The sequence below is a fragment of the Phalangium opilio genome, unplaced genomic scaffold (assembly GCF_054372755.1).
Source record: "Phalangium opilio isolate 3A_F unplaced genomic scaffold, DU_Popi_V2 ptg000209l_1, whole genome shotgun sequence".
Classification (NCBI taxonomy): Eukaryota; Metazoa; Arthropoda; class Arachnida; order Opiliones; family Phalangiidae; genus Phalangium; species Phalangium opilio.
Genome location: NW_028324217.1, coordinates 5682375 through 5707563, shown reverse-complemented (window position 1 = coordinate 5707563; position 25189 = coordinate 5682375). Strand labels below are relative to the sequence as shown.

Genomic DNA, 25189 nt, shown 5'->3' with positions numbered 1-25189 from the left:
TAACTGAAAGCTCTCTATTGTCGTAACCCTCCGATTTGGCAGTATTGAATTCACTAGTGCGTAACCCCTTGGCACACCCCTTACCGCCCTGGAAAATTTCGCATGGGAAGGAAGGCGGTGTATCTACTTTTAAGTCCATTGTAAGAGCCCCCATAGCAAACATTTGAACTTCACGGTATTTTAGAGCGAGATATACCTTATGTACTGCACCGTCCATAAATCACTTTGAGATGTACCGCGCTACGACCTGTCTAGTTAATATCAGTGATTTGGGATCTAACTTGCCCAAATAACTATAGGACCATCTATCTAGGGCAATTTCTCAATTTTCTACCTTTTCTACTTTTAACCATGGTGGTCATGGGTTGTAGTAACTGGACCTCAAAGAAACACTTAAGGGTTTTTCGACTTTTTGAGTTTCCCACACTTCGCTCTCGTGCCTACGTGATCTTTAGACAGAGATAACAGCATAAGAAATGTAATAACTATAAGTATGCCACTTCCCTGATTTCGATTATGCTAAATTCTCATCATGGGTTAGTTTATAAGATTAGTATATAATTAAGCAAAATGTTCAAAAACATACTCCCTCCTTAGGAATAGCATTACACTAAACTTTGGAGGCTCATAACTCGGGTTCTACTAGAGATACGGGGATGTCCTTTGAGTATGTTATAGTCCTATTTGCCTCCCATCCAACCATGCTAAAGACTTGGGATAAAGACAAACAGAGGCCGAGTAATTAAGCAAAACGTTCACAAACATACCCCCTTCCATAGGAATAGCATTACACCCAATTTTGGAGGCTCGTATTTCTGGTTGTATTAGAGATGCGGGGATGCTCTTTGATTTTGTTATAGTCCTATTTGCCCCCATTCAACTATACTAAAAACTTGGGGCTGCTTCAAACAGGGGCCGAGAAATTAGGCAAAATGTTCATAAACATACCCTCCTTAAGATTAACACTACACTAAACTTTGGAGGCTCATAACTCTGGTTCTACTAGAGATACGGGGATGTCCTTTTAGTATGTTATAGTCCTATTTGCCCCCATCCAACTATATACTAAAAACTTGGGGTTGCTTCAAACAGGGGCCGAGTAATTAATCCAAATGTTCATAAAAATACCCCCTCTATAGGAATAGCATTACACCCAACTTTGGAGGATCATAACTCTGGTTCTACCAGAGATACGGGTATGTCCTTTGAGTATGTTATAGTCCTATTTGCCCCCATACAACGATACTAAAAACTTGGGGTTGCTTCAAACAGGGGCCGAGTATTAAGTAAAACGTTCACAAACATACCCCCTCCTTAGGAATAGCATTACACCCAACTTTGGAGGCTCACAACACTGGTTTTACTAGAGATACGGGGATGCCCTTTGAGTATGTTATAGTCCTATTTGCCCCCATCGAACGATACTAAAAACTTCAGGGGCGTCGGAAGCCGGGGGCAGGGTGGGCTCAAGCCCCCTCGATTTTTGAACCTGGGGGGCTGAGCCCCCTCAGAATTTAGGCCAAAAAAAAGTATAAATAATATAAATGTTAATAATACCAGTAAAAATAATAGATTTTAAAATATTATATTATTTAGCTGTGATTAGGTGATCCCCGTGGCTCAAAAACAAAAAAAAAGGCATAAGTTTCCACCCCTCTCGACAAGTGCAAGTTCCCGGGTGAAAAATATTTTTGTCACTCTCGAGAGAATTAGGCCTATAATAGATCCTCCACTGCCAAGACAATGAACAACCCCCCCCCCTTCCTAAATAGGCCCGATCCACAATGCCGATAGAGTAGCTTTTACTTGCTTTTTCTCAAAATCTCACTAGAGGCTATTCACAAATGTTCTAAGGCAAAAATCGTCCAATTTTGACCTTTCTCTCAATTTGAGCAAGGATAATATACCAAGAGGAGCAGAAACTTTGTAATTAGGGACCAGCTCTGAATTTGGAGAAACTACTTCCGGTTGTTCACGTGACCGTGTCGTCTACTTAAAAATTACCTTTTGTACGTCAACGGCCAACCCAGAGATCAACCCTTTGCCACCACCAAAAATTAGCAGCCGACATAATTTAACCAATAACATTGTCCAAATTGTCAAAGAACAAAATCTATTCTTGAGTGGTTAACGAAACGAACTGATTTAACAAATATTTCAAGTAATAAAGACAATTTAAGGTATTGAATTATTATTATTGGGGGAGAGGGGGATCACGTCCTTGCACCGATGCCAGAGGCATATTGTGCACCCTCATATTCAGGCCTTGAAGAGGCCTGTGGCCGCGGTGTACCGTAGAATTTGTTCCACCGTTATGGAAGAGACCCGCTAGGGCTCCACAGTATGTGAATCGAAGTGTTCTAACCTGAGTGAGGCGAAGTAATCGCACTCGCACAGTATGTGAGAAGGAGTTTCTTCCTTCTCCCGGCACGACCGGCAGAGAGGGTCGTCAGCAAGGCCCATCAGATGGAGGTGTCTATTTAGCCGACAGTGTCCGGCCAAAAGACCGGTGGTCAGCCAAATATTCCATCTGCTGAGCGCAATAAGGTCCCTAGCCCTAGACCTGCAGGGGCCATTGACAAACTGTTTCGTTTGTCTCTGGCCCTCACCCTCCATATTATGCCAGAGCTTATTTTGAACGACTGTCAACCTGTCATGCAGACTCCGTCTAGCGTATGGGGACGACCGGTGACGATCCCAAGACCTTGGCCTTCGCCCCCTTTTAGCAAACCTATCGGCTTGCTCATTGCCATGATGTCCGCTATTCCCCGGCACCCAGTACAACTGGACCCTGTTGCGGGACGCCAGTCGCTCAAGCAGATCAAGGCAACTGCGCACCAGGTGAGAAGTTATCTGACACTGGTTCAGCGCTTTCAAGGCGGCCTGACTGTCAGAGTAAATTCTCACAGTCCTCCCCCCCCCCCGAAAGAAAGGCTGCATATAGAGCTTGCTCAAAGTGAATTTTCATTTATTCGATATTAACTGCAAATAATTTTTTACGTTGAAACGGATTATAATTACCGTGCGTAATACTTGACTATGCTTATAAGTTTCTCTTTTTTAAAATGACTAATGGGTCAATAAGTGAAACTTAAAACCAGTAGAATTAACCCAGCTTACATCAAAACAAAATTTATAATTGCATTTTGTTTGATTGTGTACGTGAATAAGGACATCCCTGATTTCATGTCCACCTTTGTTTCAAACTTTCCCATTATTCAAGCATTTTTCTCAAACACATATAAGGCCAGCTAAAATTCTCAGCCCCCCCAGGTTCAAAAACGTTCCGACGCCCCTGAAAAACTTGGGGTTGCTTCAAACAGGGGCCGAGTAATAATAACCCATATAAGACAAAAGAACGTTCAAAGATAATATTAGGCTTTAGTGGCGTTAAGTATTCCTATTTCTCATGTTGGCTGGTCTTATATGGGTTCCTGCACTGACTAATTATGTTATTATAAAAATGTGCCTTAAATAAGCCGTTAATTTTAAAATAACCAATCAAAAGTATCAATTTGTTAATTCTTTTTTATTTAGGCATAGATGCGGTTATATTTTACAATTGTGAATTTCTATATTTGAGATCTGGAGAAAAAATGTTCAAAGGTTTGTTTTTTTTTTTCGACAATTGATTGATAATAACTGTAATTAGGAAATATAGGTATTCTGTATACAGAATTAGTGTTAATTTTATTTGCGACGTAAGATCATGATAGTGATTTATTTTATATTATTATTTTGAAGTTGTGACTCGTTTAATTTCGTTCATGAAAACTATAACGTAAAAACATTCCATGCATACACACATTCATAAATAAATGTTCACAATAAATATAGTTCAGAGATCTACAATGTTCGAAACAAGCACGTGAACTAGCTTGGGTCATCGTAAATCCCCTTGGCGATGTATGCCCCTATAGACCATTCCATTATTGACATGGTTGAACAGGGGTGCACCGAAAAGCAAAAGAGCTATCTTAGTTGTGACGTCAGTGCCTAGGTAAAACGTCACGGGCTTAGTTTTGGCAGCTAGTGGCCAACCATGTTTGGTACCACTTTGGTATGGTTCTATGTGCAAATAGTATGGGTGACGTCACACTAAGGCTTCTAAAATAGCTCTATTGCCTCCCGCGTGTAGTGAACTCTGGCTCCATCTGGTGTTGCCTCTTGGCGACCCGGAATTGACCCCTCTGCAGCTGTTTCTCTACGAGTAATTATTGGAATGGTCTATTCTGAGGGTTTACCGTCGATATGGTGCATTATGTGAGATAAGGAAAGACTGTAGCTTTGACACAACTAAATTCATATCATTTTTCCCAAATTCTAGCGCCATCTAGGGGGCTATTTTAATAATTGAATCACTCTAAATACTTTATATGAGTCATCAAAATTTTCTTTTAGGCCTAGTTAAAAGGGACTGTGTAAAAGAAGGAATCGGCGGATGGGCAAAAATTATTTGAAATACGTCACAGGCGCCACGTGACGCCAAGATACAAAGACTCCGTATGGTGCAGGACTGGACATCTAGTCTTTGTTTTTCGCGATATTGCAGTACCAATTCACCTAGGTGGTAGTTTTCGGAACTATGTTTTTGAAACACGCCTTTCCTCAGTCACGTGCCTATGACACGATTCAAATTATTTTTATCCATCCGTTGACGCCTGCTTTACAGTCCCTTTAAGTTCTAGGAACGTCATATACAATAATTTAAGGCATATATAGGCCTTTCTAGACCTATGTCTAATATACGGATTTGTTAAAAATATACACGCGCGTCAGAATATGTAAATTGTTTCCTAACTTTAAATTAATTCAATTTGCTAATCGTACTAATGCTTAAATAGGATATTTGTACATGAAAATAGTCATACGATAACACAACACGAAATTTGAATTTTAACCGTCACTCTGATTGGGGTACGATAATACTTATAGAGGTGGGAGGTGCTTGTTCCGTATCCCGTTATTGACCATGTAATTATCGAGGTGACACTGGGAATTCTTATTAGTGTTGCGATGTTTTTATAGCTTATATCAGAAGGGGATAATAGAGGAAGGGTGACACTCTGTATCCTCTTAATACTTTGGTTATGTAACATGATTCTTACCAGGCGAGGGACCCCCTTTTTGTTTCCTCTCCCGCTAAACAACTTCAATTGGGCATCGCACTGTGCTAGGGTGAATTCTATAACTGTTAAATCCTAAGCAATCAACCCCCACAAACCCCGTCTTGACGTGGGTTCAAAACACACAAGCATATGCATGTGCCTTGGAAAATAGTTAAGCAGCGCTAATAGATATAGTAATGATGAGGAATTAACTATTTACATGGCGTATGTGATTCGGTTTAGCAATTAACCTTGCTATAATAAATGTTAATTCTAATGTTGGGAAGAATCATGTTACAATTACCCCGCTTTGTGGTAAGTACACTTATCTTGAAGAGAAGTATTATATACTTCTTATATATATTTATTGACGTCTACATGGCCCTAGTATAAGGAGCCTACGAAAGTACCCTCCCACATCGCGCAGTTTCATCCTTAAATAGAAATTAATACATAAGGATTCCCCGTGCCTCCTCTATAGTTTTTTTGTATAATTCATAAACCAATTATGAGAACAGGATTGAAACAAGTAGAATAGGATCTCACCAATCACAGCAGCAGAGTAACGTTTAAAATTTCGTTAGTGTAGGGAGTGGACAAAGGGGTGAAATTCACCTTTACCTAATCAGTCAGGCGCATTTCCTCACTAACCTTCCACTCTCTAAAGGTCGTCGCCATTTTGGCGGCAAGTAAATTAAGGATCCATCTTAAACCACACCCATTTACCCCTCGCCGCCATTTTGGCTGAGAGCAAAGGTTCCATCTTAAACCACACTCATTTATCCCCTCGCCGCCATTTTGGCGTAGAGCAAAGGTTCCATCTTAAACCATACCCATTTATCACCTTTCCCTTGCCGCCATTTTGGCGTAGAGCAAGGGTTCCATCTTAAACCACACCCATTTATCCCCTCGCCACCATTTTGGCGGAGAGAAAAGGTTCCATCTTAAACCACATCCATTTATCCCCGTCCCCTTGCCGCCATTTTGGCGGTAAGTAGAGGCGCCATATTAAACCCCGCCCCCTTTGACCCCTCCCTATTCTTCAAACAAACAAACAAACAAAAATAAAAACAAAGTTACAGACAACAAAAACGTCAGGCGATGTAAACACTAATCTACAATCCAAAAACATCTAATCATCGTCAATATATATGATAGTAAAAAAAATTCGGTATAAAACAACGGTTTTATAAAATAAATTTCGAAACAACCAAGGCTTAACAATTACAATTTACAACCTATCGTAGAGTGTCTGTTATAATTGGTATTTGAAGTTCCTTGTTAATGTAATCTTTCTCAACCTGATGGTTGACGGTCCAGGCAATGATGTTCATTTTGTTTTTACGCCATTTACGGACGTATTCGCTAAAAATGATACTGGCTTATTAGAAGGTTTTCTTTATTTGGGGGCGGGGCATAAACTTGGAGTTCAAACGTACTGTGATAGAACATCCTTGTGAATTAGTACGGTCGAAACCCCCGTGATGTGCCATAACCAGCCGTGAAGTGCCCATTCGTAAATATTGTCCGTTATGATTGCTAGTGCCATTTTCCATGGGGACGTATATTTAGGACGGCCACCGACAATTTCGTGATACGCGAAAAATCTTGGTCTCCATGTTAGCGCAGTCGCGATGTTTAAATCAGCTTGACGCAGCTAAAATTGATTGATCGAGAGATTGTGTGGAGCTTAGATTGATATCAGATAGTATTGTCATGGATTAAGAATGCGCGTGAGGAAATTTGTTTTCACTCTACAGGATCGGCAACTCCCTATCTCGAGCGACAGCTTATTCTGTATATACTCTGTTACAACATCGGTTGTCACCACGCGCAAAGCTAGGTATCCATGTAACGTAGATTTGTACGTGCTGTCAAGAGACAAAAAACTTCAGGATCTTCAGGATTTAAAATCGTTTAAAATATCCTGAAGTTTTTTGTCTCTTGTCAGCACGCGCAAGGCTAGCTTATATAGAGACCTAGCTTTGCGCGTGCTGACAACCGATGTTGTAACAGAGTATATACAGAATAAGCTGTCGTCCGAGATAGGGAGTTGCCTATCCTATAGCGTGAAAACAAATTTCCTCACGCGCATTCTTTATCCATGGTATTGTCTTATCCACCTTATTCCCGAATCCGATACGCGTGCAAAGGCTTAATGGATGATTTTTAACGGATAAATCTGGGGTTTAAATGATGCGTCGGCTGCTTCAGAGAAGAAACGTTTCAGTAATTTTGACTCTGATGCACATGACGCATCATTTTGACCAAGATTTATCAGTTAAGATCGCGCGTTAAGCACTCACAATTACTCTATTTCAGATAGCAACTACAACTCGCAAGACCTATTGGCTCACGATTAGCTAATAATAGAAATTCGCCAAGGGCTAATGATTGCCTCAAATTCTTCTTGTAAAAGGTTTAGTATTCTAGACAGTGCTCGTCGCTAGAAAAGGCTTAAGAATCTCATATAACTCGCCAATTCAGTTAGCAATCACTAAAGCCTTGGAATCTTAATCACAAAGGCTTATTAAAATAGCCCCGTCCCTCCGCGTGGTCCGTTTCAGTTCAAATCCCGCGGTATATTTTTTACGAAGTGTACGTTAACCTTAGTACCCTAGCGCCATCTACAATAGTATTAAGTGACTAGAAACGTTACCTGGTAAATAACAGTTGGATAGAAAGATGCCACTAGAGTAGTTTTGTAAAGTTCAGGATATTTTTTAAACATTTCCAACACCATAGCTACAGCCTAAACATATTTGTTAATTAAATATAAGTAAAATGCTATGTTAAAACATAGCCCACTTAATTACGCACGCTGGCTGCACGCGCTCTAGAAGCCCGTCCAAACGATTTTTTTTACATGTTAACTCGCGAATGCGGCGCCTCACATTATGTTTGGTCTAAACTTTCAAACCCGTCTGGTTTTAACATGGGCGTCTATGGGAGGGGACCAGTTTTTTCAACGTTTTTGACAATATTAGTGCATCCACTGGTTCAAATCTCTTGAATTTTTAATGAGACGTGTTTTGAAAGGTTTGATATTATCCTGTAAAATTTCAAGTCTTCAGCTATAATAGTTTTTTATAAAAAATAAAAATCCTTCAATTTCTCTACTATGTGATGATTTTTATTTTTTATTAAAAAAACTATTAAAGCTGAAGACTTTAAATTTTACAGGATAATATCAAACCTTTCAATACACGTCTCATTAAAAATTCAAGAGATTTGAACCAGTAGATGCACTAATATTGCCAAAAACGTTGATAAAACTGGTCCCCTCCCATAGACGCCCATGTTAAAATAAAACCAGACGGGTTTGAATTTTAGACCGAACCTATTATATGTTATTCTCATTTTTAGGGTCGATTATTCTCATTTTTAGGGTCGATTGAGGGGGCTTCTATAGCGCGTGCAACTTGCGTGATCGAGTGGGCTGTGGTTAAAATCATTAGAAAAACCCCGTGTAAATGTACCTTAAAGTCGTAATCCTTTAGATCAATTATTATACGAACATTCAACTTAAGACATTCTTCAAGCGCTTCCTCAAATGTGGGAATTTTTTCACCTTTATATCTATCGCTATGTTAATCATACAGTGGGTTAGAAATTATTATTAATACCCCAATTAATTTAAAAGCGTTAATTTTATAAATTACTGGTATAGATGGTTAGCAGAGGCATCTAAACTTCGAATTTGGTCAAAAGTTAATTCGTCCAATCTACCTGTGCCGTCGGTTGTTCGGTCGATTTCGTCATCGTGAAAGAGCACGGCAATATTATCACGTGTAAATGCTACGTCAAATTCAACACCATCAGCTCCATTCTTTTTAGCCTGATTGTGTTTTTAGTGTTTAGTCATTAGGTTCAGTGTTTCATTGTGTATTTCTGTTCGCTTGTAACGAATTTTTGTAAAAGGCTAAGGCTTAGAGTTAAGCCTTGGTTCAGTTCTACCGGTTTTTCAATTGTGGAATTGTACACAATATCTTATTAGAAAGAAAAAGCGATACCCAACCCATAAATTGATCCCTTTTCTGACCAAAGTTGCCAATCCCTTAAATGAATTAAAAACTATCCCTCCCTAAAGCAAATTACGAGCTGCTAAGCCTTGGCAAGAAAAGCAATCAACCATAAATCGTCTGCTAAATAGTCTAGTGTGTGAGATACACACTATCTTATTAGAAAGAAAAAGCTATACCCAACCCATAAATTGATCCCTTTTCTGACCAAAGTTGCCAATCCCTTAAATGAATTAAAAACTATCGCTTCCTAAACCAAAATACGTGATGCTAAGCCTTGGCAAGAAAAGCAATCAACCATAAATCGTCTGCTAAATAGTCTAGTGTAAGATTGTCATTGATCTAAACCTTTAAATTACTTCAGCTTTAGTTTTGCGCAATTGTAGTTGTACACAACATATCACTAGAAAGAAAAATCAATCCCCAACCCATCAATTGATCCCTTAAATGAATTAAAAACTTTGCCTTCCAAAAGCAAATTACGAGATTCTAAGCCTTGGCAAAAAAAGCAATCAACCAAAAATCGTCTGCTAAATAATCTACTATAAGATTCTCATTACTATAAGATTCTCATTGATCTCAACCTCCATCAATTGATCCCTTAAATGAATTAAAAACTTTCCCTTCCAAAAGCAAATTACGAGATTCTAAGCCTTGGCAAGAAAAGCAATCAACCAAAAATCGTCTGCTAAATAATCTACTGTAAGATTGTCATTGATCTCAACCTCAAATCAATTGATCCCTTAAATGAATTAAAAACTTTCCCTTGTTAAAGCAAATTACGAGATTCTAAGCCTTGGCAAGAAATCAACCAAAAATCGTCTGCTATATAATCTACTTCCCTTCCAAAAGCAAATCACGAGATTCTAAGCCTTGGCAAGAATAGCTATGAACCAAAAATCGTCTGCTAAATAATCTACTTCCCTTCCAAAAGCAAATCACGAGATTCTAAGCCTTGGCATGAAAAGCAATCAACCAAAAATCGTCTGCTAAATAATCTACTTTCCTTCCAAAAGCAAATCACGAGATTCTATGCCTTGGCAAGAAAAGCAATCAACCAAAAATCGTCTGCTAAAAAATCTACTTCCCTTCCAAAAGCAAATCACGAGATTCTAAGCCTTGGCAAGAAAAGCATTCAACCAAAAATCGTCTGCTAAATAATCTACTTCCCTTCAAAAAGCAAATAAAGAGATTCTAAGCCTTGGCAAGAAAAGCTATGAACCAAAAATCGTCTGCTAAATAGTCTGTACTGTCTCAACTCTCAACCTCTTGATAAATTCTTTACAAACGAACTTGACCATACTAAATGATGTCATACTTCTCTGATAGCTGCCAATGTATTTTCAGGGGCATCAAGCCCAGCACCTCTATGCCCATAAATGGGTAGTTTATTGGGCTCATTGCCATAGATGACTTGTCTCATTATGTTAGGGGCTGTTGGGGGTAACATGAGTTGATATATCCCCGCAGCAATGAGGGCAGTGACGATTGTTGTGAAATACACCAATCCCATGGCGAGAGACGGCTGAATTGCGATTAACAAAATAAAATATGCCCCCAGGCATAGTTGTATGACACTTAATACTACGCGTAAGGGTACCGTTATAGCGGGTTTCATATTTGGTTAGTGGTATATTTTAATTAAAATCTTATATAATGTGTTTTAAAATTAAGGCTTGATTTATATCAAGCCTTATTTTTACAAATAAATTTTTATTATAAATAGCAGCATTTAAATATAATGGAATTTAGGCCAACGGTCCTTAAGCCTTGGCCTAAAATTTCTTTGGGCTTCCCTTTTATTTTAATATAGTAAAGATAAAATGCCAAAAAAATGGAAATTTTTCAATGAATAAATGTTCTCGAAATATACCATGATTGAAGTATTCTTCTATCACTAACAGTCCTTAAAATTAAATGTTTTAAATTATTTCTTCACAATTCCCAACAAGCCGTAATCCACAGGGCGGGGATGAATCCTCGAAATCCTGAATGAATCAATAAAGAGAAATGCTGAACTGATTTGAACTTGTCATCGTATACATAATTTAAGTTTTAAAATTCGACAGTTAAATAGTATTTATAGGAACAATTTATTGGTATCGACAAACCGATGACGGGAATAATTTGTATGTCTGAAGAAATTAGCTACTTCGTTGCAGAGCCGGAAATAAGCACAGGACACTGGACATTGTCCAATCAAATTTTAAAATGTCCCATAACATTTTTAAAAACTAAGGGGGTCACTGGACATTTTGACCAATAAATTTTCCAAAGTTTTAATAGCTTGACTATGACGATACGACACTATTTTTGCACACTATAATGGACAATGTCTTATAAATTTTCCATGAAAACAGGGGGGTCACTGGGCACCAGTCTGGGAAACAGCACACTTCCTCTGATCCAAAACCAGTTTATTAATTTCCTGGACTAGTTTTTTAATTCAAGAAGTGGGGGTTACTGGTCCTCGGGACCAGTTTATTAATTGCAAATCTATAGGAGAACAAAGGCTGGGACCACTCCGGAGACCACTTTATTATTTCGGTCACTAGGGGGTCACTGGTCCCAAGGACTAGTTTAAAAAATATCCTTATTTCCCAGACTGCTGGGCACATGTCCTATAAGAAATCTTTCTTATTTCCGGCCCTGCGTTCGTTGCACTAACTTGCACAGCTCACTCGATCACGCAATTCCCGGTTCGGTTGACATAAGCAGACGACATATTACTTTCTTGTGGTGACGTGTGATTAGTTCTTAATATTTTCTATCTTAAAACGAGTTAAATTAACTATTATTCAAATAAAATATACAGAATCAAATGACTATTAATCTGGGGAAACTATAATTTCACTCCCATGACAAACATTTAAAGTATAAAAGACCAAAGTATCGCGGAAAACGAATTATATTATTGATAGACCAAGGCTTAGTGAATGCGCGTGATAAATTCTGATATGAAGAGAGTATGTGTAGTAGTTCTTGGCGATTTTGGTAGAAGCCCCCGAATGCAATATCATGCCATGGCTTTATCGGCACATGGTGTTCAAGTTGATGTCGTTGCGTATGCGGGTAATATTAAATGCTTCTCCCAAGCTCTTAACAATATGTTAAAAGCTGAGTAAATATATAGGTTCGAGACCTCATAAAAAGATTCACGGAGACCCACTTATTCACGTTGAGGAAAATACAATGCCAGAATCCCCTAATTTTGAAAAATGTACTTACTTAGTTTCGTGTTTAAGTTTATTTTAGATCAAAATATGAATTGTTATATAAAATTGCAATTACAGATGTTCCGAGAATGTTTGCTTATATACTTAAGGTTTTATTCCAGTCTTTTATATTATTCAAAACCTTACTTTATATTGCAAAGCCATCCCATATCTTAGTGCAGGTAATTATTTTCTAGCAATCCTAGTTATTCCCGATGCTTGTGCAAGGCTTAACGCGCTAGTTATAATTGGGTAACATTGATGTGTCGTCTGCTTCATAGAAGTTTTCAAGCAGACAACATAACATTTTGACTCTGTACAGGGTGGGAAATAAGTATTTTTTTTTTTTTAAACTTGACATTGGGCCTGTTAGCCTCCTTTTCCTGGAACAAATAAACTGGTCCATGACCGGTGACTATAGTACGTCGTCTGCTAAGTTATAGAAGTGTATAATTAAAATATTTGAGTTAATGTCTGGACTTTGGTTACTAATTTGTAATTCCAAACGCCAAGTTCCAAAAATTCAAGAATCAAGAAAATTTTTGAAAAATACTTGAATTTTCTTATTGGTCCTGAGGACCACTAAACCCACCCCCCCTCTTCAATTTCATTTTTAAACGGGACAAGGCAATTTTTTTAAACTGGTCATTTGACCTGTGCCACCGCCTTATTTCCCATACTGACCCTGTATCTGAGAAATAAGAATATTTTTAAACTAGTCCATGGGACCAGTGACCCCCCCCCTAGTGTCCAAAATAATAAACTGGTCACACATAGGTTTCCTAGCACTTAATAAACTGGTCCCCCATAGGTTTCCTAGCACTTAATAAACTAGTCCCCCATAGGTTTCCTAGCACTTAAAGAACTGGTCCCCCATAGATTTCCTAGCACTTAATAAACTGGTCCCCCATAGGTTTCCTATCACTTAATAAACTGGTCCCCCATAGGTATCCTAGCACTTAATAAACTGGTCCCCCATAGATTTCCTAGCACTTAATAAACTGGTCCCCCATAGATTTCCTAGCACTTGATAAACTGGTCCCGAGGACCCATAACCCCCCCCCCCACTTCTTGAGTTTAAAATTGGTCCAACCCGTAAATAAACTTATTTTGGACCAGTGTGCTATTACCCAGACCAGACTGCCCAGTAATGTCAGCTAACAATCACACCTTAAGCCTTGGTACAAACATCGGGAATAAGATGTATTAACTGAGTATTAACCAAACTTTAATTCTAATTAATTAGAATCCTCCATCCATAACAACTCTACCTGTTGCGGTGTTTATATGTTGGTTAAGAAAATGTACCCTAGTCATTGACTGGCATAATTATGGGTACACTGTCTTGGGATTAACGTTAGGTCCTGATCATATTTTAGTGAAAATAGGACGCTGGTATATAATACATTCGTAATTACTAGAGATAATTATTAAACGTTATAATGATGAGTTTTTGCCTTAGGATTGAAGGGTACTTTGGTAGTTGGGGTAGCAAACATTTTTGCGTAACTAGAGCCATGAAAGAGGATTTAGCAGCAACTTGGGGTGTTTAGTATGTATTTATATATTATCATTGTGTCAGACGTAATTTGAAGTAGAATTTAATGAGTTTCATGATATACCCTGTCTTTTGTGGTATTATCTAGTGATTTTATGTTAAAATTTAAAACTATTATCTTCATATGCTTTATTTTTTAAAAGAAAGGTACAGGCAACATATCATTATACCTTAAAAGAACGGCTGCTTTTTCTAAATATAAAATGAATTAAATATTAAAAAAGAATAAATGATCTCTTATTACAAATTAATTAGTCTTAAAAACGCCGACTACTGCGTCGCCGTGTTTAGAGGCGTCTGCTATCCAGAACCCACACTCGATTGCTTCAACCAATCCCCCAAACATGCCCTAGCAGACGCCCCTAAACATGGCGAGGCAATCTCGTAGGGGTGAGGGGTTCTGATTAGCAGGCGAAACTAAATGGTGGGGCAGTAGTCCTCGTTTTTAAGACTGATATAATGATAATAATTTTGTAATAAGGGCTAGCAGACGCCTCTAAACATGGCGAGGTAGATCTCGTAGGGTGAGGGGTTCTGAATAGCAGACGAAACTAAATGGTGGGGCAGTAGTCCTCGTTTTAAAGACTGATATAATGATAATAATTTTGTAATAAGGGCTAGCAGACGCCTCTAAACATGGCGAGGTAGATCTCGTAGGGTGAGGGGTTCTGAATAGCAGACGAAACTAAATGGTGGGGCAGTAGTCCTCGTTTTTAAGACTGATATAATGATAATAATTTTGTAATAAGGGCTAGCAGACGCCTCTAAACATGGCGAGGTAGATCTCGTAGGGTGAGGGGTTCTGAATAGCAGACGAAACTAAATGGTGGGGCAGTAGTCCTCGTTTTAAAGACTGATATAATGATAATAATTTTGTAATAAGGGAACATTTATTTTATTTTTCAAAGAGATATTGTTCGTTTAAGGTAAAAACTGAAATCATGAATTTTACTTCAAGATACCTAAATTAGGGATTTTAAATCATTGCTCATAATTAAGTTTCTATATACATTAGCGCTACCGTGTTATATGACAGACCCTCGGAAATTTTCCATCCAATTAGTTTAGAGGAAAAACACAATTTCTTGGTTAAGTTTTCCGAGTATTGTTCAGAAATTAAATACGGGTGAGAAAAACGCTAATACTATCTCTTTAATTACGTCACATAAAAATTAATAAGTATTGACGTGACGTCAACTATTTGTTAATAGTGACACAACCGAAGAAACGAAATTTACAAAAATAGTTAATGGCCAAGTGTTCCTAAAGTCACCACGTCCTGCCCTTATTGTTAGTAGCACAAGTTGGACACCGGACGAAGATTTTTCTATTCTTTTATCCGCTCTTGATTGTTAGTACTTTAATTAATTAATTAATTTTAATCTGGAAATGATTAATGAGATGAGAGAATATTAATGAACGTTCCATTTTAAGCCTACGAGGCTTTAGCTTGCGAGGACTCGAGTCTTCCAGAACTTATTTGCGTTGTTAGTGGTAAGGGACCAATGAGAGCTCATTATGAGCGGGAAATGAAGACTCGAAACTTCCAAAATGTCTTGATCTTAACTGCCTGGTTACAGGCTGAAGATTATCCACTATTATTAGGTGATTTTGTGTAACTTTAACTTATAATAAGGTTCATACAAACGTGGAAAACTCTGCCTGGGAAATTAATAGTTGACAAAAAAACTCGGGGAAATGTTGGATTTTATAGTAAAATTAAGGGAAATTTTTGAGGTTTGAGTAAGTTTGCTCTGAAGGGGTTGCTGCTTCAACTGTAAAACAACACTTCCATTGTTATTACTCCTTATATGGAAAAATACCTGGAAAACTCGGGGAAATCTATGGGAAAATACCCGGAGACCTTGGGGGAAATGTATGGGAAAAAATCTGGAAAAAACGGGAAAATATATGTGGAAAAACCTGGAAAACACGGAGAAATATATGGGGGGAAACGTGGAAAACACGGGGAAATATATGGGGAAATAACCTAGAAAACACGGGGAAATAACCTGGAAAACACAGGGAAATATATGGGGAAATAACCTTGAAAACACAGGGAAATATATGGGGAAATAACCTGGGAAAGACGGGGAAATAACCTGGGAAACACGGGGAAATACATGGGAAATAACCTGGAAAACGCGGGGAAATATATGGGGAAATAACCTGGAAAACACGGGGAAATATATGGGGAAATAACCTGGAAAACGCGGGGAAATATATGGGGAAATAACCTGGAAAACACAGGGAAATATTTGGGGAAATAACCTGGGAAACATATGGGGAAATAACCTGGAAATATATGGGGAAATAGCCTGGAAAACACAGGGAAATATTTGGGGAAATAACCTGGGAAATAAATGGGGAAATAACCTGGGAAATATATGGGGAAATAACCTGGAAAACACAGGGAAATATATGGGGAAATAGCCCGGAAAACACAGGGAAATATTTGGGGAAATAACCTGGGAAATATATGGGGAAATAACCTGGAAAACACTGGGAAATATACGGGGGAAAAAAACCTGGAAAACTCGGGGAAATATATGGGAAAAAACCTTAACCTCAGGAAAATCGGTTTTCCAAAAGTTGTATGAACCGTGTATAAATATGTTTTGATTTAAAAGAAATATCTTTGTGAACCAACAATCCTGAAATTGTAGCAAGCGCTGATTTGGGAATATGTTTACACAAATCAACCAGCGGTCTTGATTTACCCATGAAAGTTGTTGATATGTATGGTTGTGGATTACCCGTTTGCGCCCTAACATTTAGTTGGTAATGTCATTTATGTTTAAAGTGTGTTTGAGTATCTTTTGACACATTCTATTTCTGCTCAGTTTATATGAACTGGTAAAACCAGGGATCAATGGCCTAACGTTTAGCAATTCTAAACAATTGGCCCAACATCTGAGGGAAACTTTCAGCAGATTTCCCGATGATGGTGCCAAAGGTGTTCAGCAATTAGAAGCATTTCGACATAATCTGGACCGTTTTCGTGCCATAACTTGGGAGGACTCCTGGGAAGAGTTATGTTGGCCTGTATTTAATTCCTAATCAACCCTGTTACTAATTAAATATATTTGTAATGACCTAAGAACTAACAAATCCACTTAATTACTTTACTGAAAAATTGTATTTTTAAATATTATAATATTTTAGGAATAAATATTTTAATTCTTTCATTCTTGGGGTTCTTATTCTTATTGTTAAGTTTTTGTGACAATTGGACCAAAGTATTCATTAATAGGGCTATCTCAGTTGTGACGTCAGTGTCCAGGTAAACGTCACAGGCTTAGCTTTAGCAGTGGGCCGCCATTTTTCTGGTACCACTTTCGTTCTATGGGCACACTTAAGCCTTCTTTGTTGTGACGTCAGTGCCCAGGTAAAACGTCACAGGTTTAGCTTTGGCAGTGGGCCGCCATTTTTCTGGTACCACTTTCGTTCTATGGGCACACTTAAGCCTTCTTTGTTGTGACGTCAGTGCCCAGGTAAAACGTCACGGGTTTAGCTTTGGCAGTGGGCCGCCATTTTTCTGGTACCACTTTCGTTCTATGGGCACACTTAAAGCAAAGGGCGGCTCCGTTGATGCCCCTAAAAGATGCCTTTTCTGCTACACGTTGGCTAAGCTTGGCAAAGGCTAGTTAAACCAAAGGCAGGAACTAATGGAACCTAGTGCATTAGGTCTGATTGGTTCCTGCCTTTGGCAAGGTAAAACTCGTGTCCAAAAGATTAGCCAGCATGCTAGGGGTGATAATGGAGCCGCCTGTTACTTTAAGCCTTCTTTGATAACCAGAAATATCACTAATAAATAAAAAGCGTGCCGTGGAGCAGGCTGAGAAATAAGGCGGACCAGTTTAGAAAGTAAATGCTTTGGAGTCTATTGACAGTGTGGCCACTAAACCTTCAAAGGTTTCACCATTTAAGTAAACAATGTCTACTTTTTTAATTAAAAGTGCTTTGGCTCTACTGGCCATATGACCAGTTAAAAAAAAATGCTTATTTCTGAGCCTAAGGAGTGAGGCTGTGAGCACTGAGCAGTCTGGGAAATAGCACTTCCTCTGGTCCAAAACCAGTTAATTAATTGCTTGGACTAGTTTTTTAATTCAAAAAGTGGGGGTTACTGGTCCTCGGGACCAGTTTATTGAAGGGAGCCATCGGAAGGTTTGCATTTCCCTCCCGCGGATTTCCGAGCCCTCTTCTAGCTACGAGGGGAGTGAATAGAAAGTATCCCCCCCATGGCCACCTAGAACCAGGCTTCTCCCACAGAAAACTGAAACAAAGTTGGACGTGCAGATTCAGCGCCACAAAAGTGCAGCGTCGAAATTTGAAACGAATAGGCAGACTGGCTAGCATACCCTCCGGTGGCTCCCTTTAATTGCAAATCTATAGGAGAACAAAGGCTGGGACCACTCCACTCCGGAGACCAGTTTATTATTTAGGACACTAGGGGGGGTCACTGGTCCCAAGGACTAGTTTAAAAATTATCCTTATTTCCCAGACCGGCTGTGAGAGATATGCATAAATATGGATTGGGTGCTGACTCAGGGACAGGGAAGTAGACTGCAAGCCAAGTAGAATTGGTGTACTAATAGATATGTAATTATTTTATGACCTTACTGAAGGAAGATGCACTTATAATTACTCTAATGACACAATTACGTGCATCTCTCCTGTTGGGGCCATTAATAATAGAGCGTAGGTGCTGAAGGGATTTTGGACAGTGATCTGCCTGGAGCACATGGCGAAGTCGGCATTAAAGGGGCAGGCACTCCAAAAGCATTCTTTAAAAATGATTTGTTTACAAGAATGTGACCCACTCCCAACAAATGCGCTATTTTTCCGTAGTTGTCAATTTGTTACTTATACAGAAAATTTGTCTATATTCAGCAAAATGCCAGCAGTGGTTGTTGACATGACATGGCCGACACCCAAGAAAATCCACTGGGCAGTGGGCACCCAGGAAAATATATTTTGGAGGGGTCGGGTACCACCCAGGTTGAAGTTTTTTATTTACCTCTGGGTCACTAGGGAACACTGGGTACCAAAGAAAATAGCAATACGGAGAGGGGGGGGTTGAAATTGTACGAGTCTCAGGGAGTGAGTGAGTGAGTGGGTGGTGGTTTTTGCAGAAGACTGAGAAGAATTTTTGCTTATGTTCAGCCATAGCCCACTCGATCACGCGCGAGCAGCTTCCGTCCGTGAGCGTGGATCGAGTGGGCTATGGTTCATCTTAAACCGTTAATAGCAGACTACAAAAACGAAATTTGAAGTTTATTCTGCCTGATTTTTGACCAAAAGCCTAATCGCTGTGTAAATTACTGCCTAAACCTCAATTTCTACCTATAGTAGATTTAGATTTTGACATTTGAACGATATTTTTAAATACAAACATGGTTTTAAAAAAGAAGTCTACAAAGAAAGATGAGAAGCGCAGTAAGGACGGGGAAAAGGAAAAATTGCCTGATAGATCTCCAGGAAACCTTTATGGAATGACGAGGTCAAGGGTCATTGGTGCCGATAATTCAAACGAATCAGTTGCGGCTGGTCGTGTAATGAAAAGATGCTACATAAAATTGATACCATTGGATGAAAAAACAATTAAAACTTGCTCAACTACCTCAAGAAGAGAAATTGCCTTAAGAAGAAGAGAAATTGAAGATTCCAAAGAACTCAATAGAAGAATGATGCCATTTGTGAAGTTACACAAACTTTCAGATGAAGAAATCAACATGCATTTGATGAAAAGTTCTCATTCAAAGATCCCAAAACCCAGAAGCAAATTGGTCCGTAATTTATTTCAATTCTAAACCACTCAATGTAACCCTTGACCTTGATATTTTTAATAGCAAACTATTGCCAACACTTTTGAGGTCTTGATTTTTGTTTTCAAAATTTGCGTGTTGTGGCAAGTGGTGTCTTTTTTTTATTTTTAGAATAACAGACCAATTCTTTTGTTTGTTTTTCTTTTTGTTCATTATTTGTAATTAATTAACTAAGTCAAGATATGCTCATTATTAAAGTTCCTGAAAATATGTGATTTGTTTTTAAATGACTTATGAAATAAATAAAGTTGTTTCAAATATAAATAGTGCATTTTAAATTATCCAATCAGAAATGGGGAGAAAATAGAGGGATGTGGGCTAATAATGACTCCTCCCATTTCCCTCAAAATGGCGGAGATGTTTCGGGGTGTAATCCTAGTAGGGGAAAATTGATTGGGTAAAATTTGTGTTGCAAATATAAATAAATACCTAAAAATCAACTTATTCAATCAGAAAACGGGTGAAAACAAAGGGATGAGGCTTAAGAATGACTCCTCCCATTTCCCTCAAAATGGCGGGAAACTTTACAGGGTTGCCAAATTTTTCTAAGTTTTTATTGACCTTTGTAGTAGAGATCTTAGTATTTTTCCTTGAAATATTATAACTATATGGATTATCTTATTAAATTCCCTTTAGAAAATTTATTGGCATTCCTTATAAACTAAATATTTAACCCTGAAAGCTCTAAAAAAGTGAATATTAAAAATATCCATAATAACCTCTTGGCTCATTTTTCAAAAACGGCGCAAAAAACCGCGCCTTCTTTTTAATTGGTCCATAGTCCTCACGTGACATCGAAGTCTAGATAGTGGCGCTCTCACGCTGTCATTCTCAGCTGAGAAACGCGGGAAGCCGTTCGCGGGCTTATTACAAGCGGCAGGCTGTACAGTGTACAAGAAGGAAGTCAATAACCCCGAATCATTATCATTCTACAAGAACCTACAAGTATATTGTTTTCATTAATTTAGTGGCGCGAACCTCAGCTATTATTCGCGGGGTTTCAAATCGAGCAGTGTCAGGGCCAAATGAAATTAAAGATGAAGAAGTAAATGAATTTTCACGGTCTGAGAGATAAAAGGTCAAAGTGATACGCGGTTTTATTTTTATGACATTTCCGTCGGCGCCGATCTTTAAGCCAAGGAATTGTGACTTATCAAGAACGGAACGGTTGGTTCAACTGGAACATTTTTGACGCGTGACCTTTCGGTTTTTTTTTTTGGCGGGCTAAAGTTCAGCGCGCTTTCAACCGTTTATCTCGGATCACAACAAAAGCACGCTGACAAGGAACGTCTAACCAAGGCCCGGAGATTGTCAGCTAAGGATATTGATTTTTGTTTGGCAGTAAGTTTATTATTTTTCTGATCATTTTTAGTCCTTAGGGATGGCATGATTAATGGAGGTAGGGGTCAAAGGTGAATCGCGCGGCTGTGCGCGAGGTATGGTTAGTTTCAGTAGTGAAGCTTTACATTTAAATTTGCCGTGCGCCTTTTATCATTAGTATAATATCGTGGTGTTCTAGGTCAAAGGTCAAAATAACTAATGCAGTTTATATAAAGTTCTAAGGAAATTGTAAAATAGGTAAATTTTAGGCTATATTTTGTATAAGCATGGGTCGATATACATTAGTCTGATTTTTCCCAGTTCAAAGGTTAAAATAGCTTATGCGATAATTAGTATAATATCGGGGTGTTCTAGGTCAAAGGTCAAAATAACTAATGTAGTTTATCTAAAGTTAAAAGGGAAATCTAAAATAGGTAAATTTTAGGCTATATTTTTTATAAGCATAGGTCGATATGCATTCGTCTGGCTTTCCCAGGTCAAAGGTCAAAATAACTAAAGCGATTTATCTTAAATTTAACGAAAATAGGTCAGGTTATTCAATTTATAATTTAAAACAAAACTAGGACTTTAGACTAAATATTGTTTAAGCATAAAGCGAATTTTTCAAATATACTTAATCCTATACACTTCCGGTTTGAAATTGAACTCTAAAAGTTCCAACCTTAGTTTGCTTATTAAACCCATAGAAAATAAAACATTTTTAGACCTTCCCCTTAGGGCAAAGTTAGTATGACGCGAACAGTAGACAGTAGGTCATCTCAAGCTCAAAGATTATCTCCTAAAGATGGTGGAACGGTGTAAAAAGGAAAAAAGCGCCACCTGGCAACAGTCTCGCAAATTAAAGGGAGGGTAAAGTGTAAAATAGAGTTATTTTTAATTACTTACGGTCGCTGGCTTTGTTTTTTATGACGTCACGAGAAAAGGCAAATTTTGCAAGAATTATGTACTAAAACCTTTCCTGAAGTCTGGTGTTTGACCACCTTGTCAATCTCAGCAGGTATATGATCTACAACAAACACGTTAGATTTGACCTGAAACAATAGATAGTTTACACACATGGAGGATTCATACCATTTACACCAGAAGTCCAGGCTACCTAGCTGGAGGACAAAAGCAGACTGGTTTTTGTCCTTCAGGTAGCCCGGCCTCCTGGTGTAAATGGTATGAATCCTTCACGTGTGTAAACTATCTATAGGACCAAGAAGTGGTATCTAGTTTATTAGGGAGAAGTTATAAGATGCCTAAGTATTCGCACGCTATAGTCCCAGTCCCCCTTTCAAAATACAAGGGGGGACGTAAAAGGAGGCCCCGGGCTATTTCGCCAGCTCTCCTCAATCGGAAAATATGACTATAATTTTCGTCATTCGCGTCGCCGCGCTGACGTGAGTTTTCAAGAACCAATGAGATGTTGGCTGGTTGTAATTTAGAGGCGGGGATTAACTCCGGACCCTATACGTTTGGACTGGAGATAAAGCTGGAAATGTGGCGCGAATTTATACCTTCTCCCTAATAAACTAGATATCACTTCTTGATAGGACTCTGATGGACTGGTAACTTTGAAGCCCTATCAAACGTCTCTGAATCCAGTTACTGGATATTTCGTCTAAGCAGATGACACTGCGCCCCCCCCACTTTGCAAAGGGTCTCTTTTAGCAGCAGTAGCGTCAAAATGAGTTAGTTACTTTTCCAATTCACCTTGCCTTTAAAAGAGCAGATGTTTTTTCTGGCGTAACGTTGATTGATTCACGATGGTACGTCTCCCATGCATTGGAAGGAGAGGTTGGGTTCGGGGGATATTTTCTAAGCATTTAAGTTATTCAGACGGAAACAATAAGAGAGATCGTGGGACCATCCTGTCAACGAAATATGGCTGTAGTTTGCTGTTTTTTTCGCGCTCTGCACTGCTCTTACGGGTGGGGAGGCATTTGGGTAAAAACCCAATTTCTCTTCGTACCAGGCTAGGGTGCTGCGTGAAAACAGAAGTTATATAAATTAACCTCATTGGAAGTACACATAGTCTCCACTGAAAGTTCTTGAAAGGTCAATCGATCGCCTTATATACCCTAAATTTCCAAATATTGTTAAAGAGGCATACGCTTGAATTCAAACGTCAATAATAGCTATGTTTAAAATGATTTTAGAAATTAAGTTCCTTAAAACGATTTAACTATAATTAAGCTAAATTAATGACGATTAAAATAATTAATATCAATTATATTTATTTAATTATTTAAGAAAAACCTCTTAATTACGTCTCGACTCGGAGAGGTGTATTATGGTTTCCCCAGTGTTGCCAGGCCGTTTTTGAGTCAATGGTTAATTTTGTAGTCCATCTTTCTATTTAGTCTGTACTTACTAAGCCTTTGACAGCCCCTCACCAGGCGTCTTCGCTTTACCTGAATCTATGACCTACTTCAATCACTTCAAAATTACGAGCTTCAGTTTGTAACCAGTGACAAATTTATAGGGAGCTAACAAACTGGCTAGGGGGAAGAGATAGTCTGACGTCACGCAGCCCCTTTCTGGTTGGCATTTTTGCGCGTAGAATACTGTTTCCAACCATTAGGGGGGATGAAACTCCAGTAAGAGATAGAAGGGTGTAACGTTTCAGGGTCAGAACTGTTAGCTCCCTATGGCCAACATATCTTATGAACTAATGCAGAGACTAAGTGTGCAAAGTAACTATAACTTCTAAGGTGGTTATTACAAAACTTCTGTTGAGAATAAACCACAATATATTTCTTCGATTCGGCCGTTGAAAGTTTCTGCTGGGCAGTTTTTCTTGGGCTAGTTGCCGGCCTCCGATAGCCATAGCCATAGCCATAGCCATAGCTATAGGATTTCTCGGAATGGTCGATTGCCCCAAATATTTGGCGCCGTGATAAAGTGGATTCTGATGTTTTGCAGTTTTCCGCTAGGTCAAACTTGAAATCGGAGGGGAAAAAGAATTTCTTTACCAAAGTCAATAAAAATTGCGGGTTTTCCCCGAGTTTTCTCGGTTTTTCTTGCCTAACGTATTATCGGTATTCGGTCGTTTTTGTGTGAGATATTTTTGAGGTTTTCTGAGTGGACAGTCTTGTTGGGGGAAACGTAAATGACGTCGTAAATGCAAATGGTCGGCATTTTTTTTTATCATCTGAGATGGAGAGCTGCTTATCAAAACTTTTACACTCACCATGCAGCACCTTATCAGTTTTTGAAATTGTTCTTCGAGGTGTAAATCACTCGGATTCGTTTAAATTTTGTGCACCGCCACCTAATTTCTCGAGTAACTGCCCCCTCTGTTTGTCTTCCCCGCGGTCTTCCCTATGTTTTAATAAAGGCTGTGAGCTACTACTACTACTACTACTACTACTACTACTCAGCTTTGTACCCTCTATGAGCATTCCAAAGTTGCGAGCTTCTACTCCTTCTTTGTAAACTCTATGCTTAAAAGTTGTAAGCTTCTACTCCTCTCTTTGTACTCTATGTTTCAAAGGTGGTAGCTTCTACTCCTCTTCTTTGTAACCTCTATGCTCCAAAGCCGTTAGCTTCTACTCCACTTCAATGTAACTTCTATGCTCCAAAGCCGTTAGCTTCTACTCCTTTCTTTGAACCCTCTATGCTTAAAAGCTGTTAGCTTCTACTCCTTTCTTTGAACCCTCTATGCTTAAAAGCTGTTAGCTTCTACTCCTTTCTTTGAACCCTCTATGCTTAAAAGCTGTTAGCTTCTACTCCTCTCTTTGTAAACTCTATGCTCCAAAAATTTTTAGCTTCTACTCCTCTTCTTTGTACCCTCTATGCTCCAAAACTTTTAGCTTCTACTCCTCTTATATGTACCCTCTGCTCCAAAACTTTTAGCTTCTACTCCTCATATGTACCCTCTATGCTCCAAAACTTTTAGCTTCTACTCCTCTTATATGTACCCTCTATGCTCCAAAACTTTTAGCTTCTACTCCTCTTATATGTACCCTCTATGCTCCAAAACTTTTAGCTTCTACTCCTCTTCATTGTACCCTCTATGCTCCAAAGCTGTTAGCTTCTACTCCTCTTCATTGTACCCTCTATGCTCCAAAGCTGTTAGCTTCTACTCCTCTTCTTTGTACACTCTATGCTCCAAAGCTGTTAGCTTCTACTC

General features: G+C 38.7%; 4 protein-coding genes across 5 annotated transcripts in view; 3 read left to right on the top strand and 1 right to left on the bottom strand.

Annotated features, from left to right (window-relative positions):
• Positions 1 to 3510: 3510 nt before the first annotated feature.
• On the bottom strand, positions 3511 to 11271 carry LOC149618648 (glycerophosphodiester phosphodiesterase 1). Of its 2 annotated transcripts, XM_089855216.1 has the most exons (7): positions 11004 to 11269; positions 10449 to 10655; positions 8771 to 8946; positions 8588 to 8693; positions 7768 to 7860; positions 6548 to 6765; positions 3511 to 6473 (listed from the first exon to the last, which is right to left on the bottom strand). In XM_089855216.1, exons 1-7 carry the CDS (start codon positions 11004 to 11006, stop codon positions 6347 to 6349), a joined length of 930 nt encoding a protein of 309 aa, XP_089711342.1. In that variant the 5' UTR covers positions 11007 to 11269; the 3' UTR covers positions 3511 to 6346. The 2 variants fall into 2 exon arrangements, with proteins under 2 accessions (XP_089711342.1, XP_089711341.1); XM_089855215.1 differs by having other exon boundaries at positions 10449 to 11271.
• A 555-nt stretch (positions 11272 to 11826) lies between these two features.
• On the top strand, positions 11827 to 17091 carry Alg1 (ALG1, chitobiosyldiphosphodolichol beta-mannosyltransferase). The gene is made up of 10 exons (XM_089855214.1): positions 11827 to 12202; positions 12264 to 12350; positions 12424 to 12527; positions 13592 to 13740; positions 13808 to 13897; positions 14919 to 15029; positions 15115 to 15254; positions 15338 to 15508; positions 16570 to 16684; positions 16747 to 17091. The coding sequence occupies exons 1-10, from the start codon at positions 12067 to 12069 to the stop codon at positions 16961 to 16963; spliced, it is 1320 nt and encodes a 439-aa protein (XP_089711340.1). The 5' UTR covers positions 11827 to 12066; the 3' UTR covers positions 16964 to 17091.
• A 1945-nt stretch (positions 17092 to 19036) lies between these two features.
• Positions 19037 to 19995, top strand: LOC149618646 (uncharacterized). The gene is made up of 2 exons (XM_089854058.1): positions 19037 to 19692; positions 19756 to 19995. Exons 1-2 carry the CDS (start codon positions 19300 to 19302, stop codon positions 19840 to 19842), a joined length of 480 nt encoding a protein of 159 aa, XP_089710184.1. The 5' UTR covers positions 19037 to 19299; the 3' UTR covers positions 19843 to 19995.
• Positions 19996 to 20620: 625 nt separating this feature from the next.
• Dg (Dystroglycan) overlaps positions 20621 to 25189 on the top strand; it is a 115109-nt gene continuing 110540 nt past the window's right edge. Inside the window, exon 1 of the mRNA XM_089855108.1 lies at positions 20621 to 21072. The gene's annotated coding sequence lies outside the window, so the exon portion shown is untranslated. The remainder of the gene's footprint in view (positions 21073 to 25189) is intronic.